The 24,150-nt window shown below is 44.1% G+C and overlaps 1 protein-coding gene and 1 long non-coding RNA gene across 9 annotated transcripts in view; one reads left to right on the top strand and one right to left on the bottom strand.

Moving 5' to 3' along the window:
• ANKHD1 (ankyrin repeat and KH domain containing 1) overlaps window positions 1–8,936 on the bottom strand; it is a 146,805-nt gene extending 137,869 nt beyond the window's left edge. For 6 of the 8 annotated variants that reach the window (XR_007918974.2, XM_051844279.2, XM_051844281.2 and 3 more), the window contains exon 1: window positions 8,493–8,936. Coding sequence is in view for 6 of the 8 variants with exons in the window: in XM_051844279.2 (XP_051700239.1) it covers window positions 8,493–8,783 (291 nt within the window). In the remaining 2 variants the exon portion in view is untranslated. The remainder of the gene's footprint in view (window positions 1–8,492) is intronic. The other 2 variants (XR_011389767.1, XM_051844283.2) reach the window with 2 other exon arrangements.
• A 358-nt stretch (window positions 8,937–9,294) lies between these two features.
• The window catches only part of LOC138850155 (uncharacterized), a 26,449-nt gene continuing 11,593 nt past the window's right edge, over window positions 9,295–24,150 (top strand). Inside the window, exon 1 of the long non-coding RNA XR_011389768.1 lies at window positions 9,295–9,637. This is a non-coding gene — a long non-coding RNA (uncharacterized lncRNA). The remainder of the gene's footprint in view (window positions 9,638–24,150) is intronic.

Genomic DNA, 24,150 nt, shown 5'->3' with positions numbered 1-24,150 from the left:
CATATTTTCTTTGGACGAACTGGGCAGAAAGATAGATAAGCCAGACAATCATAAGGCAACTGATTTTCATTCACAAGAACCATGTCAGTAACTGCCAGTAGAACAGCAGCACACACTAATTTTAATTTTTACAAAAGAACTGGACTGTGACAATATTGCAAAGCCACTGTTTCCTATATTGGCAAAGGTATAAAGTAAGGCATATGCTTTCCTCTATCAGTGGTTTTACTTATTCCTTAACCCTTTTAAAATAATAAGTTCTGAACTTTTCAAGTAAGTTTGTAATATAATTACCTACAAATAATGCCCCTCCTATACTTACTGAAACTCAAAGATATATCTTCTTAATATGCTGATCTAATGGCTATCAGCAATTTAATTAAATAATATAAAATTTTTCCAAAACGGCCAACTATAAATTGATTATATGCCAGCTTGAGGTAAGTACTCATAAATTAAATTCATAGATATAATGCATCAGAAAAAAAGATAGTCACCAGGACAATCTAGCAAGAAAGATAACTAGAATGGGAGTCACATGATCTATTTTCTGCTGACTGCTTACACATTAGCTGTGTAATCCTGGTCAAGTCCCTTAGTTCCGTGGTTCTCACACTTTTCAGGCTTTACAGAGTCTTGACATAAAGTTTTTAATTTGATATTTAGTCAAATGCAGATACTTTTAACATCTATTTTGTAAAACAGAAGAGTATAATCTCCAAACACAAAGAAATTAAAAAATTAGCTTCATGATGAAATTTTCTACATTGTCCTTATATTCCTCATTTCATTTAAATAATGCAGAAACAGTATTTAGTAACCAAAAACTTTGCCTAGCTCTTAATGTAAAGAAGCAAAATAGTAGCATGGACTTTTAATTCAATAATAGATTCAAATCCTAGCTTTACCACTCACTAGCTGTGTAACATTTTAACCATCTTTTTGTTTTCTGAATTCATTATTTCTCTGAACATACTCTATGCATCCATAAAAATGTAGATAATACCTACCTCAAAGGGGTGTTGAAACCATTAAATAAAATAACGAAAGAATCTAGTACGGTACTGGCATATAATAAGCATTCAATAAATGGTAGCAGTTACCTAAAATGAGATGAGATAGGATTATCACCAAGATTCTATGGCTATATAGACAAGCAACAAGAGAGGGAAATGTGATCAATAAGGTTTGAGAGGACAGCTATATTAACAGTACATTCACAGTGTGTAAAAAGTTTATTTTATTTCTTACAACTTTGGTTCCATATTCGCCAACTCAAGACTAATGATTTTTAAAATTGCTTTGCTTTTCTTTAAATCAACATATTCTATTTATCTTATCTATCGTCAAATCAATAGGCCAGAATTGGTTTCAGAGGTCATCTAGTCAGTCCATCATGACTCTACTAACAGGTTCAGAAACAAATGCACTTAAATCCATCCCATGCTTCATTCATAGCACAACTCATCACTTTTAAGAGTCTAAATACGGGGGCCAGCACTTTGGCATAGCAGGTAAAGCTGCCGTCCGCAGTGCAGGTATCTTATATGGGAGCCAGTTGGGAGTCCCGGCAGCTCCTCTTCTAATCCAGCTCTCTGCTATGGCCTGGGAAAGCAGTAGAAGACGGCCCAAGTGCTTGGGCCCCTGCACCCATGTGGAAAACCCAGAGGAAGCTCCTGATTCCTGGCTTCGGATCAGCGCAGCTCCAGCCGTTGTGGCCATCTGGGGAGTGAACCAGAGAACAGAAGACCTCTCTTTCTGCCTGTGCCTCTCTCTCTGTAATTCTGCCTTTCAAATAAAATAAATAAATCTTAAAAAAAAAAAAAAAAAAAAGAATCTACATCCCTCTCAATTTTACCATTTACAATTTTCTCATGACTAGTATGTTACTTTTTGTGGAAAATAAAAGTACATATTTATATTCTCATAAAGAAATTCTGAAATGATATATATGAAAAGTGTAGAAGGCAGAGAGCAGGGGTGAGATCAAGACTTCACTGCATCTACTCATATTACTTCGATTTAGGAGCTATAGGAACGTAATCACTTACTGAAAAGGTTTTAAACCACCCACCAAAAAACAAAAACCAAAAAAATGCCTTATACTTCAAGTTTCACAAAGTTTTCCTCCTACCCATATGAATCAACCATGCACCGACCCACTATTTATAGAATCAGACTCATCAATATTATCAGTTTATATATAAAGTCTTAATGCCTTACAGAATGAAGCCTGTGCAAGACTGAGACTCATGCAGTATATAACAAATTACAGTTATTTGTCTTCAATCGCCATTTCTAATATCTCCAAAATTTGTCCACTAAAAAGCAAAGTTATATTTCCTATTTGACCACTAGTGATAACTGAAGAATAAAGCTACTTCTACCTTGAACAAACTGAAAGCATCCATAAGGTTTTTTTTTTATAAGGTCTTTTTTTTTTTTTAAGTTCACTTTCATGGATAGTAATAACCTTTTATAAACTGTATAATGTTTTAAGTGAAAGTTCCACAAAATATTAATTTTTACCATAGAAAACTGACAGTAACACATGCTGATTTTACATTAAACCTTTTAGCACCTTCTTTCAGTTTCTCCTTGTTCGTCAGGAATATAAGCTCTGAGATGCTATTAAAAGCTGTGACTCACCTTGTTTACCTGAAGTTTGAATACAGAGAGTATTCATGACAAAACTGCCATCTCTGATGAAAACAGTGGCCTCTACACCAGTGATTCTCAACTAAGGGTGATTTTGCCCCCAGGATACATTTGGCAACATCTGGAAGAATTTTTGGCTATCACAAGTGGATGGGTTCTATTGGGGTCTGGTGGTTAGAAGTCACAGATGCTAGTAATGCATAGGAGAGCTCCTCATAATAAAGAACTAACAGAGAATATCCAAAATGTAAATATAACCTGTGCTTTAAAAAAAAAGTGTATTTGAAAAGTAGAGTGACGGAAACAGAGACAGATCTTCCATTCACTAGTTCAGTCCCCAAAGGTCCACAACAGCCAGGGCTGGGCCATGCTGAAGTCAGGATCCCAAAACTCTATGCAGGCTTCCCACATGGGAAGGGGGCTCAAGCAACCAAGTCATCATCTGTGTCTCCCAGGTTACATCAATAGGAAGCAGAGCAGCTGTGACTTGAACCAGTACTCTTAATAGGGAATGCAAGCATCCCAAGCAGGGACTTAATCCACTGTGTCCCAACGCCTGCCGGGATTTGTGCTTTTGCCTTTAAAAGTAATTTTTGGATGAAAAAAATCCCTATAAAGGTTTTGCTATAATTTCAGAGCTGTTTACAATTTTGTGTGCTTTTATGTAATTGTAAATACAGCCTCTGCCTCAAGAAAATTAAGTCTGATATAAAGCTATGCTATTTAATTTGATATGCTTTTAAAGTGTATGTGTATAAACTTACACGCATATCTACATAGACAGGCCTAGAAAATTTATTCAAAGAAAAATTCTAATATTGGTTACCTTGAAGAGTGAGATTTGAAGGGTCACTGGGGGTGGGAATAAAAACTTACTTTTCAGGCCGGCGCCGCGGCTCTCTAGGCTAATCCTCCGCCTTGCGGCGCCGGCACACCGGGTTCTAGTCCTGGTCGGGGTGCCGGATTCTGTCCCGGTTGCCCCTCTTCCAGGCCAGCTCTCTGCTGTGGCCAGGGAGTGCAGTGGAGGATGGCCCAAGTGCTTGGGCCCTGCACCCCATGGGAGACCAGGATAGGTACCTGGCTCCTGCCATCGGATCAGCGCGGTGCGCCGGCCGCGGCGGCCATTGGAGGGTGAACCAAAGGCAAAGGAAGACCTTTCTCTCTGTCTCTCTCTCTCTCACTGTCCACTCTGCCTGTCAAAAAATAAATAAATAAATAATAAAATAAAAAACTTACTTTTCAGCTTATGTTTATTATCTACACTGTTGAATTTTTCACCATGACTATACTTTTGTAACAATTTTTAAAGGAGGATGCCACACACAGATATACATATAGTATGTGCATATATTCTTTATGACAGAAAAATTAAGAACCATAAATCATACTAAAGTCCTTTCTTTAAAATCTGTTTCAATTTGAAAAAAAAATTAACATTTAAAAACTGGTTTTTAAGGAATTTTTAACCTGATCTCTATTGTTAACAATAGGTATATTTCAATAAGACCCAATGCAAGCTCTGACTCTTGTATTCAAGGCCTTAGACAGCTAAGGAACATGCTCAGCAAGACTGAAGAAACACAAAACAAATATTTATCCCAATGTATAAAGCAACAAAATCCAATGATCCCCAAATGGTGGCATTCTCTAAGATAGCAAAATTCCAATATAAAGAATTTGCTAAAATACCTTAGTCCCTTCCTTGAACTAAAAGTTCTTTTGACTTGACCAGCAAGAGAACACAGTAATTTTTTTTTTTTTTCAGCTCTTGGCTCTGATGATAGAAGTCCTTACAGTATCTACTCCTCTGCACACAAAACGTTTAGGACTTCATTTAATTCTACAGCAAATATACTAGGTCTCCACAATTCTCACTCACTTCTCACGTGGTCCTGCTGCTCCATTTGGGGAACAAGATAAACTTCACTCCCAAACTACACACCAACTCATCATCTTTCTGGATGTGTAGGTACTTGGTTCTAAAATATTTAGGAAAGATGAAAATGAGGATTTTATATTATCCATCAATGTCAGTCTGAGTATTTCTTGAACAACATTATTTACGACCTCTTCACATTGGAAATTCAAAGGCAATACTATGGAAGAAAACAGTACATCTTGTCAAAGAGAAAACAAAAAAGGTAAGACATTTGTTGGGTCATTCCATTCACAAACACATAGACTATTCCCTATTAAACATGCTTTATAGCAAAGCATAGAAACTCCAGGAATTTCTTTATACAATATAGGAGAAAATGGGACACAAAAACAAAATTTTCTTTCTCCACAGCTTAAAAAAACAATCTACATACACACGGAGGATCACCTAAGATTAGGTTAAATGGTCTGTGAGTACAATAGAAAACTTCATTCTAAAAATGAGGTCTCTCTCTCTCTCTCTATATATATAATGCCTAAATACTAATCACCACGTGATTTCTACACTAAACGGCAATAAAACACAAAAGGCGTGGACTGTGCCCATAGTTTTAACAATACAGTATGGAAATTCCAAATGAAAAAAATACAAGGAATCTTCAAAACATTCAAGGAGGGGTGGTATTTGGCAAGGTGGTTAACATGCTCACAGTACACATCATAATGCTTTGGTTTGAATTCCAGCTCCAACTCCTGACCCCAGTTTCCTGCTGATGCAGACCCTGGGAGGCAGTGGAGAAGGCCCAAGTAACTGGGTTACTATGGCTCATGTAGGATATCTGGATCGAGTTTCCAGCTCCCAGTTCTCCCAGCTTTGCCCAGGCTGGAGGTTGTGGGCATCTGGGGAGTAAACCAGCAAAAGAGAGCTCTGATAAATTTTTTTAATTTGTTTAATTTCATGGAAAATGTGCTACCTAGAGCCGGCGCCGTGGCTCAATAGGCTAATCCTCCACCTTGCGGCGCCGGCACACCGGGTTCTAGTCCCGGTTGGGGCACCGGATTCTGTCCCGGTTGCCCCTCTTCCAGGCCAGCTCTCTGCTATGGCCAGGGAGTGCAGTGGAGGATGGCCCAGGTGCTTGGGCTCTGCACCCCATGGGAGACCAGGAAAAGCACCTGGCTCCTGGCTCCTGCCAGGATCAGCGCGGTGCGCCGGCTGCAGCGGCGGCCATTGGAGGGTGAACCAGCGGCAAAGGAAGACCTTTCTCTCTCTGTCTCTCTCTCTCACTGTCCACTCTGCCTGTCAAAAAAAAAAAAAAAAAAAAAAGAAAATGTGCTACCTTTTTAAGTTTTCCAAGAACTTTCTGAGGTCCCCTCATATGCATGGATCTCATTATTTTTGCATCAAAATAAACTTATCTTTCAATTCCATTTTCTGTGAACATTTTGAAGTTCTCCTGGGTGTAGAGAGGACACAAGAAAGATTTATAGAGCCGGCGCCGTGGCTCAATAGGCTAATCCTCCACCTTGCGGCGCCGGCACACCGGGTTCTAGTCCCGGTTGGGGCGCCGGATTCTGTCCCGGTTGCCCCTCTTCCAGGCCAGCTCTCTGCTATGGCCAGGGAGTGCAGTGGAGGATGGCCCAGGTGCTTGGGCCCTGCACCCCATGGGAGACCAGGAAAAGCACCTGGCTCCTGGCTCCTGCCAGGATCAGCGCGGTGCGCCGGCTGCAGCGGCGGCCATTGGAGGGTGAACCAGCGGCAAAAGGAAGACCTTTCTCTCTCTGTCTCTCTCTCACTGTCCACTCTGCCTGTCCAAAAAAAAAAAAAAGAAAGATTTATAACTTTGGAAGCTCACTAGCACTCCACCTCTAGAGAAATTTAAGAATATACTTATATAGGGTCTGACACTATGGCACAGAAGGTTAACCATCCGCCTGAGGTACCGGCATCCCATATGGGCACCAGTTCAAGTCCCAGCTGCTCCACTTAGGATCCAGCTCTCTGCTGACAGCCTGGGAAATCAGTGGAGCATGGCCCATATGCCTGGGTCCCTGCACCCACGTGGGAGACCCGGAAGATGCTCCTGGCTTCGGATCAGCCCAGCTCTGGCCGTTGCAGCCATCTTGGGAGTGAATCAGCGGATGGAAGACCTCTCTTTCTGTAACTCTACCTCTCAGGTAAGTAAATAAATCTTAAAAAAAAAAAAATATATATATATATATATATATACTCATATAAAAGCAAACATCACCTTACCCATGACAATTATGTAAAAATGGACCAGAGAATCAAGGACACTCTCTTTTCATCACATTGACAAAATGAACCTTTTCAGATTCTCCAAGTTTCAAAGGAAAATTCTAATCTTGGGACTCTAAAGGTAACCATCTAAATTACTAGCTAAAGAGTACATGTCTTCTAGGTTCATCTCTCATCAAGGTTCACTGTGGCCCAGGTCCTTGGGCCCTGCACCCGCATGGGAGACCAGGAGAAGTACCTGGCTCCTGGCTTCGGATCAGCACGGTGTGCCGGCCGCAGCAGCCACTGGGGGGTGAACCAACGGCAAAGGAAGACCTTTCTCTCTGTCTCTCTCTCTCACTGTCCACTATGCCTGTCAAAAAAAAAAAAAAAAAAAAAGAAGAAGAAGCCTTTCACAAGCCCAAGTGGAAATGCTTTGGAGAATCTCACCATAACTGCCAACTCGGATAAAATCCATGTCTTGTCTTGACGTATAAGCTATTTCCCTTGTAGCGAAACTCAAAGATAAACCCAAGCGAGTAAACCCTTTAAACTCAAACAGCATTTTTTCCAAGCAGAATGCTGGGATCAGAACGTGCTAAGGTTTTAAATCGAAGGAAATCCCTGTACAGAACTAGAATGAAAAGACAGTGTACTAACTATTCCGCAACCCACTAAATTTCTCCTTATGCCTCTCAAACACAGCAGCCAGGATTGTTAGTACACACAGAGAAATTCCCATACTTTAATACCAAGACCAGAGGTTCAAATAATTGGTCACAGGGGATGAACCAGGCACCTAACAACCAAAATGGAAGGTATACTATGAGCACTTAAAACAACAGTCACCACAGGACAGGGCTAAACCCAAGCCAGAGTCAAGAGAAAAAATTTATATATGCCAATAAACCCCCCCTGTTCCCTGGAGCCTAAAAGAAAAGGGTGCCTACCATCCTTGGTTGCTCGGACCTAACCATGTGTGCGCCTGAGAATTAAAAGAAATGCTGGACCTCGTAACCAGCATCACTCACTGCAGAAGGTGCCCAATGGACGCCTCATCTTCCCAGAGCTGAAAAACCTCAGAGTTCTGCCACCCAGCTATTCCGAAGGCCAAGATGCGGTAGAACTTCCTTTTCCTGTCTAACTTCACAAAAACGTCGCAGGAACAAGAGTCACGTGATTTTTCGGAGTAAAGGCTGAGCGCTCCTTAATACTCACCTGCCTCAAACTAAACAAGGACTCTCCGTAAAAGGCCTAAGGCAAATAAACGTACGCCTCGACTCTGCAGAGAGGCACAGCCTAAAAACGCTCCCTGAGCGAGCCAGCTCGGTCAGTCTCTCTGTCTCTCTGTCTCTGTCTCTCTCAGTACCAAGGGCAGGGACTCTGGCAAGACCCCGCCCCCCGCCCCCAACTCCACAGCTCGGCGGGCGGGCGGGAGGTAGTTTGAGCAGTCCTTGTTCCCGCGCGAAGCTTATAGTCCGAAGGGCTCCCCATTGTGGGTCTACAGACGGGGACGGGAAGACGTCCCGCTCGAGCCGCGCGTGCTGAGGCGTAAGCCCTGGGCTCACTAGGCCCGCGCGCAGCGAGCGCCGCCATGGAGCCCAGTGCTGTCAGAGAACCACTGTGCCCGGGACGCGCGAGGCTGACCCCAGCCCTGTGCCACCCCAAAAAGAGTCCACGCCTCACGCTTGTGTGGCAGGCGGGGGTCCCGAAGCCGTACCTCGGACACCTCGTCCTCGTCGCTGCCAGAGGTACCACCTCCACCCCCGGTCCTCAGCACCGCAGCCGCCAACTTGTAATCCAGCGCCGCGTCCCCTCCGCCTGCACCCGTACCGCCGCCGCCGACTCCCGGCGCGGGCCCGGCCTCCCCAAAGAGCCTCACGGTGCGGATCCCCAGCCCGACCCCTCCCGGCGGAGGCGGCTCCGAGGCCCCGGCTGGGGCGGATCGCGGAGCCACAGAGTCCAGGTCCTCCTCAAAGGAGGTGCCGCCGCCCCCGCCGTCGGTCAGCATGGTTAGCACGCGGAACCGGAGACGCAGCCCAGTCACTCGCGGCCAACGCCTCCGCTGATCCCAGGAACGAGTGGAGCAGCAGGAGGAAGAAGCGTCTCCTTTCCCCCGTCCCAGCAGCGCCACTAACTTCTCACTGCCTAACCTGCTGCCTCCCGCCCACTCGACTCACCAGTGGCTGCAGCTCCCCGGCGGCAGCAGATCATTGGCCAAGGTGACCCGTCGCTCAGGCTCTTCGTCACGCGCCGCTCGCTGGCTCGCGGCCCCCAAGCTGCGTTGACCCGCGCAGGCCTAGGCGGTTGCGAACACCCGCCTTCTTACTACCCACGAGCCGACTTCCGGCCTTTTTCTTTGTCTATTGGTCAGCCTCTCTGACGATCGCGTCACGACCTTAAAGTGGATTAGTTGGCCTTGTGGTCAGTCACAGTGACCCCTAACAATGGGAAACTTCATTGGCGCCATGAAGTGTCGGTCAGTTTGTCACAGGACGTCGCGTGGTACAATTGGCCGGAGCGGGATACTCTTCGTCCCGCCCCCAACTGAGGTGACGGGAAAGGGCTGGGAGATTTCCCCTTTTGATGAAAATGACGGCTATAGCGATGACCCACAAGAACTGGTAAAGTCTGGAGTAGACCTAACCCTGCGCTTACTGAGGCTTGTACGTCTGGATGCAAGAGGCGCTGAGATAACGCAGCTCCCACCTGTCGCTCTCTGCCGGGCGCCGAGACTGGCCGGGGTAGCTGCATGGGGATTGGAAGAAAGGAGCAATCCGTCTCTGCGAGGCTCCACCCTCCTGCCATTGTCTGGTTGGAGGAGCATAGCGTCAGTCACTGGAGCGGTCGCCGCCTCTGGGACAGGTGAGGCAGCGTAACCTATCTGCGCCTGGCAATTTAGGCGGGAGCTGGGGACCGGGAGAGGCTAGGGGACAGACGAGGGGTAGTAGGGGCTGATCCTGCCGCGCCTCCGGCCATTGAGAGCGGAGCCCAGCACGCGGAGCTCTGGGGACCGAGGGAGCTCCTCTGGATGGCCCCCTGAGGGTGACTCGACCCGCCCGCGTGCCGGACGTGGCTGAGCGCGGCGGTTCTGCAGCCTTCGGGCGGGATCGCCTGGCAGGGCCCCGTTCTCAGAGGACGCCAGAGGACGGCGGCGGGCCTGAGGGCTGGACAGCGCCGTCCCTCAGTACCGGGAACTGTCCCACGGGGAAGGTGGGGAGACCGCGGGCTTGAACGCGCGGTGACCTGGCTGTGCATAGCAAAGTGCCCGACCGAGAGGAAAGACTCGGGCTTTCAGATCCCGCCGCCTCTTGCTTCAGGAATTCTCGGCCTGCCCCCGGGGCCCGCCAAGTGAACCAACTCCAATCAGGTCTCTGGGATGCAGCACAGAGATAGCGAGGGGGTCTGCCCTCCTCTAAGAGGAGGGTAGAAAATGCTCACGTTCCAACCAATCCTGTGATCAGAGATCACAAGAAAAGAATTTGATGAAGGGAGCATTAACAGGGCGCTGGATCTTAAGTGAAGCAGCCAGGACTCGACCAGCCTGTGCAGGTGGAGGCTTGACCTGCTATGCCACAACTCCCGGCCCAAGAATAAAAAAATTGTAATAGCTTTAAAAGTTGATTCCGCAAGACATTTTTTTTAAAAAAAACATTTCTGAAAATCGTGAACATTTCTTTGAAGCTGTAATTGCTCATTTTGACATTTTTCATCCAAAGGATTATTTGCTATGAACAGAACATGTTAGGTAAATGTTCTTTCTAGATAATAAATATGTTGTAAAAAATGAAAAAAAAAGTCTTTTACCTATTCTATAGAACTGTTTTGATTTAAATGCTGTGTACACTGGCTTTAGTTAGCACTTGTGGAATGTAATTCCCCTGTATCCTCAGTGCCTTTAAGTTTTCAAAGCATATGTGCCTAGGTCACATCTCAAACTTAGAACACCAACAAAAGAAACCTAGTACTGCCCAACCCACTTCAAAGCAGGATTATCCAGAATTGGTAAGGATACATCCTTAGGCAAAAACAGGTATTGACTGGTGCAACATTACAAAGAACTACTTGTCATTCCTACCACTAATACAAAAACAATTTCTGATGCAACTCCCTGAACAAACTCATTAAATTCTTTAAACAAATATAATGAATCGCAAGGACAGAGGGAAAGAAATTTTAGATACATTAGATACAATTTAGATATATTAGATACATTTTCCCCTGGGTATTTGAGAGGGAAAATACACTCTACTCAGTGCCTAGCAACCAACAATGAGTATAGTCAGAGAGATATGATTGAGCAATAATCTGTGTTTCACCTAGACCTTTGCCTGAGACACCTGTCAGTAATTTGAGTCAGAATGGAAGGAATTCCCAGTCTAATAGATTTTGGTGACTGCTATATAGTCTGTATTAAATGCAATTTAATATATTTATATGTACGATATTCCTGTGGTTTTACAAGTGTGAAAAGAGAAATCATTGCCTTATCAAGTAGTATATTTGATGACCATATTAAATCACACTCAATGTGTTGAACATAAAATATCAATTATAAATATGATTTAGTGGGTAGCCTTTGTCTTGGTATATTTTCACAGTGGTATTTTCTAGTAAAAGAAAAGTAATACACTGACTTTTTAAAGGCTGAACCACTGGCTGCTACAAAATCCCCCTTAAAATTGTATTTGTTGGGGCTAGCGCTGTGGCCTAACACTAGCCTGCAGTGCCGCCTGTAGTGCCGGCATCCCATACAGGCACCAGTTCGAGACCCAGCTGCTCCACCTCTGATCCAGCTCTCTGCTATGGCCTGGGAAAGCAGTAGGAAATGGCCCAAGTCCTTGGGCCCCTGTACCCACATGGGAAGATCCAGAGGAAGCTCCTGGCTCCTGGCTGCTGGCTACAGATCAGCGCAGCTGCAGCCATTGTGGCCAATTTGGTATGAACCAGTGGATGGAAGACCTCTTCTCTCCCTCTCTCTCCCTCTCTCTCCCTCTCTCTCCCTCTCTCTCTTTCTCTCTGCCTCTCCTCTCTCTGTGTAACTCTGACTTTCAAATAAATAAATAAATCTTTTAAAAATTATGTTTGTTAGAAATGAGCACTAGAACAAAATGTTTTCTAGGGCATATTTGCCCTGTGTTTGAAAGATCTCTCGTCTTTTTGACCATGTTTCAGATAGGGAAAGAAAAAGGAATTTATAGCCCAAGAATTTTTAAAACTTGTGGGATAATAAGAAATTTAATTCCTCATAATCCGAGATTGACTAAATCATAGACACAGAGACTTTAACTACATGCAGTTCTTTTACATATAACGTGCATTTTCTCAAGGTATTTAGTTTCTTCATGCCAGTTGTTCTCTTATATAGTTCCATCTATGTAAGGAAAGAAGGTGAAGTGGGGCTGGTGCTGTGGCAGAGTGGAAAAGAAGGGGAAGTAAAACTAACAAATTTAAGGGCTGGCACTGTGGCATATTGGGCTAAGCCTATACCCATGGTGCCGGCTGGAATCCTGGCTGCTCCTCTTCCAATGTATGGCCTGGGAAAGCAGTGGAAGATGACCTGAGTGCTTGGGCCCCTGCACCCACGTTGGAGACCCAAAAGAAGCTCCTGGCTTTGGATCTGGCCAGCTCTGGCTGCTGAGGCCATTTCGGGGGTGAACCAGTGAATGGAAGACCTCTCTGCTTATCCTTCTTGATGTCTGTAACTCTGCCTCTCAGATGTTATATCCTTTAACCTTTATGATAATCCTATTAGATTTCATCCATTTTAAAGATAAGGAAGTTAAAATTTCAAAAAGATGAAATAACTTGCTGAAGGATATAAGGCCAGTATATGGAAAAGCTGGGATTTTAATTGATTTCTGCCTAATTCCAATACCCATATTCTTTCCACTGTATCACACTGATTCTTTGGTACCTGCATATATAAGGAAACCTCATCAATCAGGTAGACATACCCCAACCACTAAACCCTTCTTGTAAACCTAATTAGCAGGCAAAACTGGCAGTTTTATCATGTCTGACTGTCCTCAAATGTATCCTCCTATTTTATAGCAGTTGAAACATTTATTTTGAAATTTGGTCTCCTGTGATGGGCAATTGGTGCACTTAGTGCCTACTTGGGACACCTGCAACCAAAATCAGAGCACTGGGCTCAAGTCCCTTCTACTCTGCTTCCCATCCAGCTTTCAACTAATGTACATCTTGGGAGGCAGCAAGTGATATCTCAAATACTTGAGTCTCTGTTACCCACGTGGGAAACCCAAATTGAGTTCTGGGCTCCTGGCTTCAGCCTGGGCCAGGCCTGGCTGTTGCCATCATTTGAGGCATGAACCAGTGGATTGAAGATGTCTTTCTGCCTCTCTTTTTGTTTCTCTGCCTTTCAAATAAAATAAAAGTAAATTTATGATTAAAAAAATCTTTCTCTTGGCTTCTCCAACTATATTGTTAGTTTTGTAGGCCACATTGAAAAATCTAATAGTAAATATGTTGACATAGTTCAAATTTCAAAAATAACACACAATGAAGAACAATTTATTTTATTTTATTTTATTTACGGGCAGAGTGGACAGTGAGAGAGAGAGAGACAGAGAGAAAGGTCTTCCTTTGCCGTTGGTTCACCCTCCAATGGCCGCCATGGCCGGCGCACCGCGCTGATCTGATGGCAGGAGCCAGGTGCTTATCCTGGTCTCCCATGGGGTGCAGGGCCCAAGCACTTGGGCCATCCTCCACTGCACTCCCTGGCCACAGCAGAGAGCTGGCCTGGAAGAGGGGCAACCGGGACAGAATTCAGCGCCCCGACCGGGACTAGAACCCGGTGTGCCGGCGCCGCAAGGCGGAGGATTAGCCTAGTGAGCCGCGGTGCCGGCTAAGAACAATCTTAATACTTGCCTGTTAAATACCCACATCCCTTCTCATAAACAAACCATGTAAGGTTTTTAAGCGTCTACTAGAGGTTTTATACATATGTAAGCAATTTCACACATGTCTGTTTTTTCTGTTACTAACAAAATGGAACAATATACACACTTCCACACCTTGCTTTTTCATTTACTTTGTTCTGGAAATATTCCATGAAGTATATAAAGAGCTTTATCATTTTTGTCTGTTACTTTATAGTATTCTGTTGATTGTTCAATTCTATCACATCCTCCCTACATCCCTCCTTCCCTTCTTCCTTCCCTCCTTCCCTTCCTCTCTCCAGTCTTTTTCTGGTATTAACAAGCAGTGCTATAATACCTAACTTTCTAAGCTACTCTGTCTCCCCAGAGGTACTGGGCACATGATGGTTTAATTGAAAAGCCATGAAATTACACTTAAACTTAGGGCTGCCACTTGTTTGGGTTACAGTTGAATATACCTGCAAGATGTCTAGCAACATCTAGGAAGCAGACATGTGAAAAATCAAGGAGCTTTACTGCAACTGGACTACCCTCAGCTAGCAACCTAAAAATATTATATTAGTCAGGAAACTTAGTAGAATTTAATCTGCTACTGATCCCACCCTTCTTCAAAGGGGAAATGTATATGTGTCTGTGTGTAGATACAGATACAGATGTGACCTGCTTGCCCACTAAAAGTTCTATCCCTGCTGCCGCCCAACAAGAATGAGTCAAATAAATAATATGGCTCCTTTTGATTATATACCTTAAATGCCAAGAGTGTGTTTTTCCCAAACTTCTAAGGAGTACATAAATACCTCTTGTGAAATTACTCAGATTTTCAACACAGGCCAGGAAGGAACAATTAATATCCAACTTCTTTTCTTGGAGCTCTGTTAGGATTCCTTAACCCTTGAATTGTTGAATAAAGAATAGCATATCAAGAATATGCATTAGGATTACAAGGAAGTAGGATTTGATGGGCGTTTCTCAGACCTGAGAATCAAATACTGACTATATTGGAAGTGACTCTTTGTGTCCATTGACCTTTAGAAGTACACTATAAAGGCTCATGACTTCAGCGGCATTTCACAACGCAAAACATAGTCATCACTTCAAATACCAGAACTGCAAAGAAATATTATAGTAGGTTACATGTAAAACCAAGATGTTAATAGTAATTATCTCTGGGTAGTGGAATTACAGAGATTCTTTAAATACTTTTTCTTTAAATACTTTGGAAATTATTTTTTTTTAAGTTTTCCTTCAGCAAAAATACTTTCAGTATAGTAAAAAGAAAAACTAAACTAAATATTTGAAATAACTGTTACAATTGTTTCATTTGTTAATTCAACCAACATTTATTTAATTCCTGCTATTTGTATGGCACTGGGACAGGTACTTTTGAAAAAACACAAGCAAAAACTTAATGTACTTCTTTCTAATTATCCTGACACTTATACTTTTTGAATGATGATTCATTAGACAAAAAGCACCTGGAATAATAGCAAACATCCTTTTTTTAATTTATTTTTATTTATTTTAAGGGTAGACTTAGAAACAGAAGGAGAGAGAGAGAGATCTTCCATCTGCCAGTTTACTACCCAAATGGCCAAAACAGCCCAGGCTGGGTCAGGCCGAAGCCAGGAGCCAGGAGCTTCTTCTGCATCTCCCACATGGGTGCAGGGGCCTAAGCATTTGGGCCATCTTCTGATGCTTTTTCCCAGGCCATTAGCAGAGAGCAGGATAGGAAGTGGAGTGGCTTAACTTGATATACCGCACACATTTATGAGTGTTTGTCCCAGCAAACACTCATAAATAACTTCAAGACAAATTCAAGACAGCCAAAATATTGCAGAAGTATTGAGTAGTTATGAAATAAAAGAGAAGTCAAAAGGGGTGAGTTTATTTAGGAAAAAGCTTGGATTATGAGCATTTTGAGCTAGGACACTTAGAGAAAAATAGAAGATGTAAAGCATTCCAAATGGAAGGGGATGATAGGAATGATAACACAGTTGAAAATCTCCAAGTTGTATATAATATGGATGGTAAAAAGTTGACCTGGTCAGTATACAGAAAACAGAAGGGATTTAAAATGTTGGTAGAGGTTTGTATCTTGGGATAGCTGGTAAAGTCACCCCCTGTGATGCTGATATCCAATATGGGTGCCAGTTTGTGTTCAGGCTTCTCCACTTCCTATCCAGCTCCCTGCTAATGGTCTGGAAAAAGCAGTGGAAGATGGCCAAGTGTTTGCACCCCTGCCACCCATATGGAAAACCTGCTGATGCTCCTGATTCCTGGCTTCAGCCTGGCCCAGCCCTGGTCATTGTGACCATCTGAGAGTAAACCAAGGGATGGAAAATCTCTGTGTCTTTTCCTTTCTCTCTTTCTCTTTCTCTCTCCCTCTGTGTATGTGTATGTGTGTCTTTTCCTCTCTCTCTCCCTCTCTCTCTTTCTCCCTCTCTGTGTGTGTGTCTTTTCCTCTTTCTCCCTCTCTCTCTCTCTAAAACCTGAATCTCAAGTAATACATAACTATTTTAAATTAATAAATAAAATAGAAATGTTAGCAGATATAAGGATTCCATTTGCTTTGGGTGCCCCTAAATCATCAACCTTAAGTGGGAGTTGCTTGAAAGGAAAGCTTTATTTACTTGCAACAAATAAAGGAGACTGGGAAGATAAAGTACCCTAAAGAAACTGTCCTGTACCCCAAGCATTTTGCCAGAGCTTTTGTAGCAGGGGTTACTGAGCATCAAAGAGGAGTGGGAGGGCCCTTCCTGCTCAGGCAGCCTATGTCTTCACAGATTGTGTTGGGGGTGGGGGAGGTCTGGCCACCTCGGAGTACAGTGTTGCAGGATAAGCTTTCTTCAAACATCTTTGAAAAACAAGCTTGAGGGAGTAGACTGATTCTCTGCCCCTGTTCCTGTACATGTCTCTTGTCTTAATAGAAATTTGGTTAAAGAAATGCTGAATACTGGAATGAGAGCTTTAAGTTGGTGGTTCAATAGGTCACCCATCATGGTTCTTGAAAGGCCAAGTTACCAAGGTAAAAATTGTTAGGGGAAAATTATGATTTGTTTTGTTTTAGCTTCATTTTATGAAATGGGTTGAAACAGAGATACTGGAATCTAGGAAACAAGCAGCCTGCTGTTGCCATTCCTCTTAAATGTGAGTTAATAAAGGCCTGGATTAGGAGAGTGGCTATTAGAAGAGAGAAACTCTCTTGGGGCTAGCACTGTGGTGCAGTGGGTTAAAGCCCCAGCCTGCAGTGCCGGCATCCCATATGGGCGGTTCGAGTCCTGGCTGCTCCTCTTCCAATCCAGCTCTCTGCTGTGGCCTGGGAAAGCAGTGGAAGATGGCCCAACTCCTTGGGCCCCTGCACCCACGTGGGAGATCTGAAGGAAGCTTCTGGCTCCTGGCTTCGGATCAGCTCAGCTCTGGCCGTTGCAGTCATTTGGGGAGTGAACCAGTGGAATGGAAGACCTCGATCTCTCTCTGGCTCAGCTTCTCTCTATAACTCTATCTTTCAAATAAATAAAATAAATCTTAAAAAAAAAGAGAGAGAGAGAGAGGAACTCCCAGTAAGCATAAAGAATAAGTATGACTTGATGCCTTGTTAAATGTAGGAAACAAAGGAATGTAAGAACAAAAGTTACTCCAGATAAATTCATACAGACTTTTAAAAAAAATCATTTAACAGGGATAGTTACAGAGAAAGGGAGAGACAAAGAAAGAAAGAAAGAGATCTTCCATCCACTGGTTCTCTCCCTAAATGGCCATAATGGCCAGGAATGGGCCAGGCCGAAGGTAGGAGCACGAGCTTTCATCCAGGTCTTCCATATGGATACAGGGGCCTAAATACTTGGGCCATCTTCTGCTGCTTTCCCAGGCACATTAACAGGGAGCTGAATCCTAAGTAGAGCAGCCGGGACATGAACCAGTACCCATATGAGATGCAGGCATTGCAGGTAGTAGTTTAACCTGCTGTGACACAACACTGGTCCCCATACAAACGTTCTAATAATGTGACATTATATATCAAGATAATTTTTTTATTATTTTATTTTCACCCATTGGAAGGGATGAAATATAAATATCTGACTATCATTTGCTGGCAAGGATGCAAACAAACAAGAACTCTTATTTATTGCTGATGAGAATAAGAAATGGTACAGCCACTTTAGAAGATAGTTAAGAATTTTCTTACAAGCTAAACGTAATCTTACCATGCAATCCACTTGTAGTTATTTACCCACTGATTTGAAAATGTACACACACACAAAATCCTGTAGAGACAGATTATCTATGGATAGTAATGATGAGTGATTTTTGTTTATTTGATCTCAGTTTTTCTATAAGTAATGTATTACTGTGGTAATCAGTAAAGAGTTCAGTGAAGGTCAGAAAAAAAAATCACTGGGTATAAAAATCAGAAGGCCGATCAAGTGGGACATTTATTGATATTATTAGGAAATTGACTGTGAGCTGTTCTTTTTTGAGTGAAAACATGATGGGTTCATCCAATATGCTTTGAAAGAACTTAGCCTGCTTAGAACATGACTTGCTGAGTCAGCCAGAAACCCTTAGGAGAAAATGTGCTGAATGAAACACAGACATCTTTTCTGTAGCTAGAAACAAATTTTAAGATGTGAAGTTGTAGCCTTGCTTTTTGCAAAACATAAGCATCTTTTTGCAGAAAGGTCATATTGGTTAACAATAAAATAAAGCCATTCCTCCCCCACTCCAAGCTGACCTGTGGTGAATATATTATGTGTATTGCATCCACTGGAAAATACATATTGAAAATATGAGCGATAGCAGTTCTGTGAGCTCCCCCCACTTTGGTACTAATTAAAAGTGAAAGCTAAAAATCACACTGTGAAATAAGTACTAACAAGTATATAAGAGTTCAGCCCAGAATCCCCCAGTCCACAATTATACAAGCTCTTTGTTATGAATAGGGTTCTAAGAATCTGGAATCAATAGATCCCTTGGAGAAATCCACAACCCTATCCTGCTTCTACCATACCACCCTTGGGAAACCTGAGGCTAACCACTCCAAACATCCCCAATCTGTAACATTTCCTCTTACACAATGCAGCCTAGAAGCCTCACCCACCTTCTTTAGGTGCTCTCCATGGATAGCAGCATGTACTTCTGCTACAGACTTTAGAAACTACCATTAGTGGTGAAAGTTAATAATCTTAAAGTCTGAGCTCTTTCCTAATGAGAGAAACAGATATCAAGCCTACCAGCAGAATCAGCTGATTTTACAAGTTATGGAGCCTGGAAAAGTAAATCAGCACTTCAGAGTCAGAAAGACCCTTAAGGGTTCCTCTGGTTTTCACACTCATTTCTAATAGAGGGGTAACTGGAGGAGTAGGCATTAGGGCCAGTATCTCCGCTTAGAATCTCTGAGGTGATCTACCAAACCTCATCTATCACCTGATGTTATCTGTGACAATCAGAAGTATATCATTGCTTTCCAAAACGGGGAGGGAATAGGGCGAGGACTCCCGACTCAGGGAGTAATTTTGGCTTGTAAGTGAGGACAAGTCACTCTGAAGGCTGATCTCAGAGACTCTTGTGGAGTGTTTGAACTCAGCTCAGTTTGCCACATCCCTTGCTCATCAGGGCAGGCCCATAAATCAAGAGATTCAGCATAGCATTTACCTGCAAGGCAGGTAACAGTGCCACCTATCAGGTGTTCTTCCCCAAAGAAGTGGCATATTGTCTGCTATGGCCCCAAAAGGACATTTACAGAAAGCCTGGTTGAGGGGGCCAGCATTGTAGCATTGTGGTGTTGTGGGTGAAGCTGCTGCCTGCAATGCTGGAAACTCATATGGGCACCAATTCGAGTCCTAGAAGCTCCACTTCTGATCCAGCTTCTTGATAATGTGGCTGGGAAAGCAGCAGAGGATGACCCATATGCTTGTGCCCCTGCACCCACATGGGAGACCAGGCAGAAGCTCCTAGATCCTTGCTTCAGCCTGGCCCAGTCCCAGCTGGTGCAGTCATTTGGGAAATGAAACAGTGTGGAAGATCTCTGTCTCTCCCTCTTTATCTGTAAGTCTGCCTTCCAAATAAATAAATAAACCTTAAAGGGGGAAAAAAAATCTGGTTGACACATGAGTCTGATGCAAGCTTCCAAAATAGCCTAGAAAGCCTTCTTGGATCCTAGCATTGGCACCACTGGTGGCCAAGGTTAGACTTCTCCAGCAGAGATTCAATTGTTACAAAAGACTTGTCAGTTGAAGAGAATTGCTTTACTATTACAGACCTATAGGTATAATACACATCTGAGAAGTGGGCAGGCCTGTCTGTGGCCTCTGAAGTTTGGTTAAAACCCTAAACTGTCCCAGTGCTTCTGCCCATAAGTTGGCAAGATGTTTAACAAGGATTGAACCATACTTTTGAGTACAAAGAAAACAGCAATTCTATTCTGTGTACCAAGGATTTCAGGTGACTATTAAGATTCCTGCAGAGTGACTGAAGGACTCAGAAATATTTTAGAACCCACTAGAATACTGGTTAGACCACTATTCAGATCCTAGTATTCTCATACCCAACTATTATTCTCATAAACACCCTGTTGCTTGCATACCACTAGCAGTAGTAGAAATTGATGCAGTCTTAGATCAGTCTGGAAATACCTTCATATGTTTAGAATACACATACCTTTTTATTGAGCAAATCCATTTCTAATTCTGAAGGGAAGAGGAAAGTAGTGCAGAAGTATTCTCACATGAACTCAAAAATAGGTGTGCATGGATATTCCTTAAAACCTTACTTGTCCAGCCGGTGCCATGGCTCACTAGGCTAATCCTCCACCTATGGCGCTGGTACCCCTGGTTCTAGTCCTGGTCAGGGTGCTGGATTCTGTCCCGGTTGCTCCTCTTCCAGTCCAGCTCTCTGCTGTGGCCTGGGAAGGCAGTGGAGGATGGCCCAAGTCCTTGGGCCCTGCACCCACATGGGAGACCAGGAGGAAGCACCTGGCTCCTGGCTTTGGATCGGCGCAGCATGCAGGCCACAGCGCACCAGCCATAGTGGCCATTTGCGGGGTGAACCAATGGAAGGAAGACCTTTCTCTCTGCCTCTCTCTCTCACTGTCTAACTCTGCCTGTCAATAAATAAATAAATAAAAACCTTACTTGTCCATCAGTAAAAAGTAGTTTAATGAGTTGTGATACAGCTGTAAAATGACTTACTGCATAATGAAGTGGGGGACTAGCATTACGGTGTAGAGGGTTTAAGCCACTGCATGTGACACCAGTATCGCATATGAGAGTGTCGGTTCAGAGTTCTGGCTGCTTTGTTCGCAGTCCAATTCCATTAATGCACCTGGGAAGGTAGCAGAAAATGACTCAAGTAGTTGGGTCCCTGTTACCCATGTGAAAGATCAGGATGAGGGCCAGCATCCCATATGGGTTCCAGTTCAAGTCATGGCTGCTCCACTTCCAATCTAGCTCCCTGGTAATGCACCTGGAAAGCATCAAAAGATGGCCCAAGTACTTGGACCACTGCACCCACAAAGGAGATCCAGAAAAAGCTCCTGGCTTTGGCCTTACCCAGACCAGGCTGTTGCAGGCTCTCCCTTTCTCTCTCTTTCAAATAGCAAGTAAATATTTTAAAAAGGAAAAAAGAAAAGTAAAATTTAAAAAGAATGAAATAAGGGTCAGTGATGTAGCACAGCAGGTTAAGCCACTGCTTGTGCTGCTGGCAGCCCTTATTGGGGCCTGGTTCAAGTCCCTGCTGCTCTGCTTCAGATCCAGCTTCCTGCTAATACATTTGGGAAGGCAGCAGAGGATGGCCCAATTGCTTGAGCCCTTGGCTTCCAAAAGGCAGACCAAGATGGAGCTCCTCAATTCTGGCCTCATCCTGGCCCAGACTTTGCTGTTGCAGCCATTTGGGAAGTGAACCAGCAAATGAAAGATAGCTCTCTCTCTCTCTCTTGCTGTCCCTCTCTATTGCTCTCCCTTTCAACTAAATAAGTAAATAAGTCTGTCCCATATCAGTTCCTGTATTTGAGTCTCAGTTCCACACCTGATTCCAGCATCCTAAGAGACAGCAGGTTACGACTCAAGTATTTGGAACCCTGCCACCCACATAGGAGACCTGGATTGAGTTCCCAGCTCCTGGCCTCAGCCTGGCCTAAATCCACCTGCTGTGGGCATTTGGGGGAGTGGACCACTGAATGGGAGCTCTCTGTCTCCCTCTCAGATAAAAAATACTTTCAGTAGTACAAGATATCTTAGTCTGGTGGATTTTAATGTAACACACTGTGACAATTTTAGTTACAATTTCAACCTGTAAGAAACTTACAGTTGTTAAACTGTTAATATTGAAGAGAATTTCCACAATTACCTGAAAATTTTTATGAAAATATTCCTGGGGCCAGCACTGTGGGGCAGTGAGTTAATGCCCCGGCCTAAAGCGCTGGCATCCCATATGGGCGCTGGTTTGAGACCCGCCTGCTCCACTTCCGATCCAGCACTCAGATATGGCTTGGGAAAGCAGTAGAAGATGACCCAAGTCCTTGTGCCCCTGCACCCACATGGCTTCAGATCAGCGCAGCTCCAGCTGTTGCGGCTAACTGGGAAGTGAACCAGCAGATGGAAAACCTTTCTCTCTCTCTCTCTCTCTCTCTCTCTCTCTCTCTCTCTCTCTCCCCCTCTCTCTCTCCCCTCTCTGTGTAACTCTGACTTTCAAATAAATAAATAAATATTTTTAAAAAAAAAGAAAATATTCCCTCCTTTTGCAGCTATATAGCTGTATGAGTACAGATTTTCTTCAAAGTCTTCATCAAAACACTGTTGTAGTTGTCTAAATACAAAAGCATATATAAGAATCCTTCTGTCTTTTATTAAGCCAGACATTAAAGATGCCACTGTTCTCATAAAGTTTCTTTGTATTTTAAAATATTTTTTCAAAAAATATGGCACTTATGATCCTAATTATTAAATGAATTAGCTTTTAAAAAATTTATTCAAGAGGCAAAGAGACAGACCAATAGACCTCTCATCTGCTGAATTCACTCACCAAATTCCCACGCTGGCCAGCACTGGGCCAGCTGAAGCTGGGAGACAGGGACTCAATACAGATCACCAACTGGCCGCCGCCGTGGCTCACTAGGCTAATCCTCCGCCTTGCGGCGCCGGCACACCGGGTTCTAGTCCCGGTCGGGGCGCCGGATTCTGTCCCTGTTGCCCCTCTTCCAGGCCAGCTCTCTGCTGTGGCCAGGGAGTGCAGTGGAGGATGGCCCAGGTACCTGGGCCCTGCACCCCATGGGAGACCAGGAAAAGCACCTGGCTCCTGGCTCCTGCCATCGAATCGGCGCAGTGCGCTAGTTGCAGCGCGCCGGCCGCGGCGGCCATTGAAGGGTGAACCAGTGGCAAAAGGAAGACCTTTCTCTCTGTCTCTCTCTCTCACTGTCCACTCCTGCCTGTCAAAAAAAAAATATATAGATAGATCACCAATGTAGATAGCAGACACACAGACGCTCAACTACTTGAGCCATCATCTGCTGCTTCCAGAGTATGCATTGTCTGGAAGTTGGAATCAGAAGACAGCCAGGACACTCCAATATGGGGCATGGACGTTTAAAGCAAGAAAGCCAAATGCTTGCTCCTAAGTTAGATTTTTTAAAATATTTATTTATTTATTTATTTGAAAGTCAGAATTACACAGAGAGAGGAGAGGAAGAGAAAGAGAGGTCTTCCATCCTATGGTTCACTCCCCAGATGGCTGTAACAGCCGGAGCTGCGCCAATCCGAAGCCAGGAGCTTCTTCCGGATAAGTTAGATATTTTTTAAACTCCTGGCTTTTATTTAATTTTTAAACTTTTTTTTTATTTTATTATTATTATTTTTTTTTGACAGGCAGAGTGGACAGTGAGAGAGAGAGACAGAGAGAAAGGTCTTCCTTTGCCGTTGGTTCACCCTCCAATGGCCGCCGCGGCCGGCGCACTGCGGCCGGCGCACCGCGCTGATCCGATGGCAGGAGCCAGGAGCCAGGTGCTTTTTCTGGTCTCCCATGGGGTGCAGGGCCCAAGCACCTGGGCCATCCTCCACTGCACTCCCTGGCCACAGCAGAGAGCTGGCCTGGAAGAGGGGCAACCGGGACAGAATCCGGCGCCCTGACCAGGACTAGAACCCGGTGTGTCGGCGCCGCTAGCAGGAGGATTAACCTAGTGAGCCGCGGCGCCAGCCTAATTTTTAAACTTTTTTAAAAAGATTTATTTATTTATCTGAATAGCAGAGCTGCAGAGAAAGAAAGAGAGAGAAGTATTCCATCCATTGATTCATTCCCCAGAAGGCCGCAATGGCTGGAACTGAGCCCATCCTAAGCCAGGAGCCTGGAGCTTCCTCCACGTCTCCCATGGGGTACAGAGACCCAAGGACTCGGGCCATCCTCCACTGCCTTTCCAGGTCACAGCAGAGAGCTGGATCAGAAGTGGGGCAGCCAGGACTCGAACCAGCGCCCACATGGGATGCTGGC

The sequence above is a fragment of the Oryctolagus cuniculus genome, chromosome 6 (assembly GCF_964237555.1).
Source record: "Oryctolagus cuniculus chromosome 6, mOryCun1.1, whole genome shotgun sequence".
In the NCBI taxonomy this organism is placed as follows: Eukaryota; Metazoa; Chordata; class Mammalia; order Lagomorpha; family Leporidae; genus Oryctolagus; species Oryctolagus cuniculus.
This window is presented reverse-complemented; position numbering and strand designations above follow the sequence as displayed.